The 8028-nt window shown below is 44.3% G+C and overlaps 1 protein-coding gene across 1 annotated transcript in view; it reads left to right on the top strand.

The window, feature by feature from the left end:
* rfx5 (regulatory factor X, 5) overlaps positions 1 to 7672 on the top strand; it is a 16812-nt gene extending 9140 nt beyond the window's left edge. The window contains exon 11 of the mRNA XM_084080681.1: positions 1482 to 7672. Coding sequence (XP_083936807.1) covers positions 1482 to 2672 — 1191 coding nt within the window. The 3' untranslated portion in view covers positions 2673 to 7672. The remainder of the gene's footprint in view (positions 1 to 1481) is intronic.
* The last annotated feature ends 356 nt before the right edge of the window (positions 7673 to 8028 follow it).

Here is an 8028-nt window from a genome sequence, read left to right as displayed (position 1 = left end):
GATTTCGTTATTTTGTGAACATGGTTTATGCTCGTCTCCTTTTTTATTTTATTTCGTTTTTTAATTTAGTTAAACAGCTGGTCCAGATTATTTGTTAAATGGGGGAATTTATAAAATGGAAGCCCGACACAGGTATCAGTACAAGGTCCATCACCAGAGGGGATTGTGAGGTGCAGTCTAGATGCACAGCCTTTGCGCAAAACTTCTTTTCAGTTCAAGGAAGCGCAATTTGGAACAATCTACCCACTAACATAAGAGACTGCCCATCCTTTATATCTTTTAAGGTCCAACTAAAAGGATGGATGATGGACAATCAAACATGTGAACATTTTTAAATAGGCTAAAATGTAGGTTTTTGTTGCCAGACCCAGAGGGTCGGCCTACATGAGGCTTTGTCTGTCCCTCTTTTGTCCTTTGTCTGTCCCTCTTTTGTCCCTCTTTTGTCCCTCTTTTGTCCATATATGGCATAAATGGGAAGACAGATACACAAACAGACAGACGGATCCCTCTTTTGTCCCTCTTTTCCTCTTTTGTCCCTCTTTTCTCCATATATGGCATAAATGGGAAGACAGATACAGTACACAGACAGATACACACGTCATGCGAAGTCCGGCCATTCAGATTTCAACCACTAGGGGTCTGGCAGTACCAGGTCTCCTGGTTCTAGTTCTAATCTTCTTGAGTGTCTTGTATTTTTGGTCAAAACTAGCTCTTTTTACTGTTGATTTTTCTCTTCTGTTTGTACCCCTTTAGTAGTGTGCTCTTTTTTGTAATGTTGCTTGTTTTCTGTATGGGGACTACAGATGGAAATGAGCATTCTTGCTAAATCCGGTGTATTTACACTGTATTTTATGTGTGGTGTTAATTAATATGCGCTGTCCCGTCCAAATAAACTAAAACAAAATAATAATAGAATTTCCTTTTTACCTTGCCCTTGATTGCGACCCCGTCCTTTGACCTTTTTGACCCAAATGTTAATCTTCTCTTCAGGGCAGCATACTAATCCCCCCCCCCCCCACCACGTTTCATGAAAAATAAAAAAATATATCCATCCGTCCTGCATTAATTTAGCTGACAGAGTTTGTCCTTGATTTAGACCTTTCTGAACCAAAAGTTATTTTTCCTAGCAGACAAACAAACTGGGAAATTGGGTGAAAACATACTGTAACCCCAATCCAACTCTGTTGGCAGAGGTAATAATTCATAACCATGGATCTTGATGAACATTTAGGACCTCTCTTATGAATGTTCACTCCAGATTTCACACAAAATAGAATGAATGCTATGGCTTTGAATCTTACACCTTAGAACCTTTATTTTGACACAAGGATCTTTATTTTGAAATGAGCAGGTGTTTTCATGTATTTCAAAATTGGGGGATTTTGTTTTCTAATTTGAATGTTATTATTGAATTATTATTGAATATAATCTAAATTCATTATTTATAGTAAATTAATAATGATATTGTTTTTATCGATCAGGACTTCATGAAGCATTTACCCAGAATCCTCCCTCGGAGCTCCGTCCCGGACAAGTCCCATCTGTCCTTGCGCTCCTCCCCTCCCTCCCTGGCTCCTAAAGACTCCTTGGGACTGGGCGGGGGGGCGGGGACCTCCACCACCTCCTCATCTACTTCCTCCTCCGCCGGAGGGGCCAGTGGAGGCGTGAAGGTCATCGCCATGGCGACGTTGCCCCAGCAACAGGGCGGGGCAGTGCCTCTGATGATCCTGCCGCAGGGCTGCCTGTCGTACACCGACAGGGAGAAGCTAGCCCCGCCCCTTCAGGCCCTGCCTCAACAGGCCTCGCCGCTCACCGTGGTCGCGGCGACGCCCACCTCGGTGGTCCAGAGAGCGAGGCTGAACGCCAACAAGCGCTCCCTGGAGCAGCAGCAGCCGCCGGGGCCCGCGGTGGTTGCCGCGGGCAACGCCCCTCCGCCAGTGAAACGGAAACGAGGGCGGCCGAGGAAAGCCCGGCCCGACGACCCCCCGCCTCTGCCTCCCCCCGCCGCTCTTCCTCCTCCTCCGCCTCCTCATCCTCATCCTCTGCCCCCCATCATCACCTCCCTCAGTGGCGGGGTCATCCAGAAGGCCTCTTCCTCCCATCCCCTGGTGGAGATCGTGTTCCAGGACCCTCAGGCCCAGGGCTTGGTCCTGACGGGGCCGCTGCCCTCCGTGTCGGTGGCATCCGAGTCCGTGGCCCACCGCGGCGTGGTGGTCCAGTGCCAGACGGCGTCCGGCACCGCATCCGCCCGGAACCCCCTGGGGACTTCAGACCACCGCCATCCTCACCCTCCGCCTCAGAGGCCTGTGCTGGTCTTCCAGAACGCCACCATGGTGGAGGTGATCCAGAGGGCTCCCAACAGCGCCAGTAAGGCCGCCACCGCTGGGACAGGCGGCACCGTCGTTACCCAGCCGGCTCAGAAGATAGACAAGCCGCATCTTCCGCCTCCTCGTCCTCCTCTTCCTCTCCCCACGCTCCACGAGGAGGAAGGCGAGGTGGAGATCACATTGATTCCTATAGTGAAGGAGGAGGAGGAGGAGGAGGAGCAGCAGCAGCGCCTTGAAGCCCCACCCCCTCCTTGTCCTCCTCCTCCATCTTCATCTTCTTCTGTTGCTCCGGCAGGGAGAAGCGAGAAGTCCGGAGGAAGAGAGGAGAGGAATGTGAAGGAGTAACTGTAATGCCTAATTTATGCTCTGCCGTACGTTGGCGTCGCGGACCGAAAATAGCCGGTCTATAAGCTGACATCGCGTTTCGGTAGCAACGCGCTGTCAGCTTATGGTCATAGATCGGCTATTTTCGGTGCGTGACGTCGTTGTGCGACAGAGAATAAATTGAATATAGTATAAAAAGAATCACCCTCTCTCCTCCTTCCTGCCTCATGTCTGTCTACGTCTGTCTGTCTGTCATTGTTACTCATGGTAACGGGCTTCTCCCCTCCCCTCAACCTCCCCTCTGCTTCTCTTCCATTGGTGGAAATCCCTGATTGGTGGCCCACAAAACGACCAATCGCAGCGGGATACATGAAACCAAAAGCACTAGTAACCACTAGTAACTCCTCTCTGCTCTCCTTGCACTTTGTACAGACGCTGCCTGGTTTGGACGGCCAGGCAGCCAGTAACCAGTTTGCTGTGATTCCCTAAAAAACTGCATGTTTGACTGTGTTTGAACCTATGGACTCCTTCTACTGCTGGGCCTGCACAAATACTTCACATATGGATCTTTCCTTCCTCGTCTCCTTCCTTTCTTCCTTCCTTGCCTCCTCATCTCCTTCCGTCATCAAGGTGTCAAAACAGTTTGCAAGTAAAGCAGACAGCTTACTATTCTGTCTGATAAAGAGGATGTTCTTGTAAAAGAAGACAACAAAAGGAGAGAAGAAATAAGAAAAAAGCAGGAAAGAAAATGAAAAGAGGACATGAGGAAATGGAAGCAGACATATTTGTGGTATGGTGTGAGGTCCAATAGAGGTACTACGGGTCTGAACCTTCTGAAGGTTCTTCAAACAGGGATGGACATTTTAGTCACCTTCAGGTCAACTCAAAATAGGAAGATGTTCCAGCTCTAGAATGGCAGGTATAGATGACATCTTTAAATACAGACTTCATGAAGTTATTTCAAATGCCAAGAGATTATAATCTGTATTTAAAGATTAAGATGAATCCCAAGTAGAGACGGATTGTAGTAGATGTCTAGAACCAGAGCCCGCCTGTACTACAAAGCAAGTTCAACATAGCTAGAATAGTCTTCGCTAACCCTGACAACCACAGTCACATGACGGTAGGGGTACAACAGTTACTCCAACTAATCGATTGAATCGATTATACATTATTATTATTATATATTTTTTTTCAAATATAGTTGCAAAAATAACTGATCTACAAGCTCACGTTGTGTTGCATCAAGATGCATTGTGAGCTTGTTGATTGGATATTTTCACACTGTTTATGACAAAGTATAAAGTAGACATCTAGAATGCTAGGTAGAGAATGATGGTAGTAAACATTAACCACTTAAGACCTATTTCATACTATTCAAAAATAGACGATCTACAAGATCACCATGCGTTGCAAAGCGTTGTAAGCTTGTAGATCGTCAATTTCTTGTAAGTGACAATTTGAAAAAAATCTTTCTAGAAAAGTGAAAGTGGTTAAAGCAATCATTTCCTACATACTACAAGCTTTGACCTGAAGGTGACACTCCAGCCCTGCTCTCCTCCTCTTTAAAGAACTTGTGTTCTCTATAGCTTTGGTTTGTTGTGTTCTGTTGGTGTTGGTGGTCAGTTGATAGATAGTAGTTCTGTGTGTTATCCCCCCGCCCCCTCTCCCCCAGAAGACAGTAAAGACACTCACCAAGAAGAAAAAAAGATTCTATTTGGAGCACAACACTGTTATGCACACATGGTTATAAAAAAAATGCTTCCACAAAGAACCATTTGGATCCATTTAAAAAAGAGCCAAATGTGAGGACAGAAGCGAACAAGAACCTTTTTCAGTTCCATGGAACCTTTGTTGATGAGAGTGTGGGGTTGGTTTTCCACAATGCGACTCTTTTTTTACAAGTGTTGGTAAGCAGATGGTGAAGTTAATAATAGTACAGTGTGAGCTCTCACACTATAACACACAAGTGGTCCTCAAACCTTTGGTTGGTCATTGCTGACTTATTTACAAAAAGGAATTGTGCACAGCCAGGCCCCAAATCACAGTATTTCATTGAGTGTGTATTATCTATTTGGACCCCAATCTTTTATTGTTTATATATCCCATTCATTCCTCTTCTCTCCTCTCTGATCGAACTCTTGCATCCAAAGTTCTTTCAAAGTGATTGATTGAGGTGGCATATTGTGACTTTAGCACTTGGGAGCAGTCATCAAATGTCTGCCCGCTCCTGTTTTGATTAAGTTAACTTAATGCACGGTTGTAACTAACCTAAATGTTCACAACAATAGCAACCAACTTTGCCGTTCAACCCTTCCATATTTGATTTAGGCTGATTGACAACTGTAGCACCAATTGTGCAGTGATAGAAGGTGGGACAAAATGGCTTTAGGATGCAGTTGGCTGTCGGCGGGTGATGTCACTCAAAAGGTCTAAAGCCTAAACCCCTTTGTTATGAGTTATAAAACGGGACTAGCTTGCTTGTGTTATGATTAAAATAAAAAGGAACACAGGCCAATCTGAGTGTCAGGACCGAGGTGTTCCATTGTCCTACACAATGCTTCAGCTCAGGCACAAGAAATTAGATTCCAAGCACAAACTGATAGTCTAGTAACACTTGTTCACCTATAGTGAACTTTTCATGCCCAAAGTAGGCATGCCAAGTTGAAAGTGGTTAACCCTTCAATTCAACAATGCGATACTAATGGGATTTTGATTAAATTACATTCATTCATTTAATTATTAAACTGGGCCTACTTTAAACATACAAACAAAACAACTTATAAACGCTTTTGTCCTAATTATCTCTGCCAGCAGAAGAGTAGATGTGGACGTAGTGTAATTTAAAGAACACTGCTACATTTGCTTTCTTAGGACTAGTTATTGTGGGCAGTGCCGCATGAGTGCTGAGTGCTGGTTTTCTGGTGTGTAGTTCGTTGGAGTGGTTAGCTCACTGAAAGAAAACTACAAGCTAAATGGCTGCCACGTGGGGTCAACAACAGCGCTTCTTCCTTTTGTTTGACGTCCCTAAAGTTCACTAATGTTGAACTCCAAGCTTCAGACGGGTTGGACTTCACACAACACCATCAGCGCCTTCGCTCCCATGGAATGGAAGTTGAATAGCGCTTCTGACGCGTATGAAGCTGTTTGCTAGCTTAGCCCAGGCTCTTGTACAGTATATGTGGCCATGGTGTTTACACATGATGTTTACACTTCATCAGCTCCATCTACTTCAGTAAAGTGACACAGCGATGTGTTATGAGGGTGATAGTGTGTGATGCACCACCAGAGAGAAAACACACTTAATGAGACCCCCCCCCCCCCCCCCCCAAGTTCATCCCTTGAAATGACTCCTTTTCATTGTGATTTGATGATGGGACTAGAATCTATAGTGTAGAATGGTTGATACTTACCCCTGGTGGTGTAGAATGGTCGATACTGCTTCCTGGTGTTTAATGGTGGATAAATATCCCTGTTGTTAAAGTGGTTTTGCTGGAATTTGTTCAGGTCGCAGACTGGTTGTATCGGGTTTATGGGTCGAGCCTGATGTGAGATCAAAATGTGCTCCAGATTTGTGCGCTTGAGATTAGTTTTTATGTCTACATCAACATATCAAGGAGAAATTATACTGAATGCAGTTTGTGTGTGTGTGTGTGTGTGTGTGTGTGTGTGTGTGTGTGTGTGTGTGTGCGTGTGCGTGTGCGTGTGCGTGTGCGTGTGCGTGTGCGTGCTTGCGTGCGTGCGTGTGCGCGTGCGTGTGTGCGTGTGTGTTTGTGAGACAACAATGGGACATTTAGTTAAAGGGACTTCAACTGATGTTGCATTTTTTTGTTGTTCGGATTCTAATTAACCGACAAACAGCTTATTAGCATCATTACAATGAAAGTTACTAATGTCTGTTATGCTAGCCTGGTCTCAGAACAGTGCTCAGAGTGGATTGAGTTTGTTTGTTTTTTTAAGAAAGATGGGGGAGCGTATGTCTAGCCTGTTTTATTATAATTGTTTGATATTTTATTTTTTATGACATACATAAATGCCAATTACCTAAAGTTTCCTTCATTTTGTGAAAAGCAAAAATAGCAGTTTAAACTCCCCAAAGCATTGAGCTGTTTTTGAATTGTACTGAAAGGAAATGACGTTTGCACTGTTAAAAGTTAAAATAACTTTGTATGTGATAATATTTATGTCATTTGCATCAAAAATACTACTCTTAAGTATATCTGAGTGACATACTAAGGTGCTTTGGGATTGCACTTACTCCAACAGCAGACTGATGATGTTTGCATTGATAAAACATTTTTATGTGATAGAATTAGATCAATAGATGTTATTGAAATGGGATATGAGGGCATCTGACTACAGTATTATGCCTAACTTATGTCAAAAGCCTTCCAGACACAGAACTGTGACAAGACAGTCTGTCATTACAAAGTGTGTATTTTCACAGTCAACACATAGGTGAAAACACTATAAACAATAATGGTCAAATACAGTGACATGAAAGGTTCTGAGATGACAACCTGAGACATCACTACAGATACCCAGGATAGCATAGAGTACTGTGTGTTCTAAACCTGTAAATATGTGTCAAAGTGAAATATGGCTTAAGGGTTCTTGTTGGAAGTTAATGTGAATATTCGGAGTGTAGAGCCAGCTGTTAAAATGGGAAATGTAGGTGAATAAAGAGGAACACCAGAGTTTCCACTTCAGGGTTAAATCCGGTAGTTCACCAGTCATACCTGGGAACTAGAGTCTAGAAAACAAACTGGTTTATGGAATTGAGCCCAGGTCTTGTAGAGACCCCTGGTTAAACTGGGGTTGGTAGTGGAAAGCAGCAGTTAGCCTATGACAGCCAGCCCTGTTCTGCGTTCGCTGGAAACCAGGCAGTGAGTGTAATGGTGACCTCATGCAGTGTTGTTGACGAAGTAGTGTTTGTGAGTGATGTGAATGTGTGTGTGTGTGTGTGTGTGTGTGTGTGTGAGAGAGAGAGAGAGAGAGAGAGGGGGGTGAGAGAGAGAGAGAGGGAGGGGGGAGCGAGAGAGAGCGAGAGATCGTTCACTGTGGAGCCATGTTGCTCAAAACTAACAAACGGGTCAAATAATCAAAGATAATGAATCGGGATTCGGGTAGCAGCACTTTGATCTTCGACCTTATTAGAAAAAGGTGCATATGGGAGAAGTTCTTTCATAAAGCATCCTTTGATTGGTCGGAGTTAAGGTTATGGACTGTTAGTATGGTTACTTATGTTTTGGCATGGTTTTGCTGGGGTTAACTTTAGGCATGGTTTTAGTGAGGTTACGGTTAGGGCCTAAATTCACCCATGTGACCATTTGATTGGTCTGGGGGTATGACCAATCAAATGAGGTTTGTCACTTCC

This window comes from Gymnoscopelus microlampas, assembly GCF_963454915.1.
Source record: "Gymnoscopelus microlampas genome assembly, chromosome: 15".
NCBI classification, from domain to species: Eukaryota; Metazoa; Chordata; class Actinopteri; order Myctophiformes; family Myctophidae; genus Gymnoscopelus; species Gymnoscopelus microlampas.
This window is presented reverse-complemented; position numbering and strand designations above follow the sequence as displayed.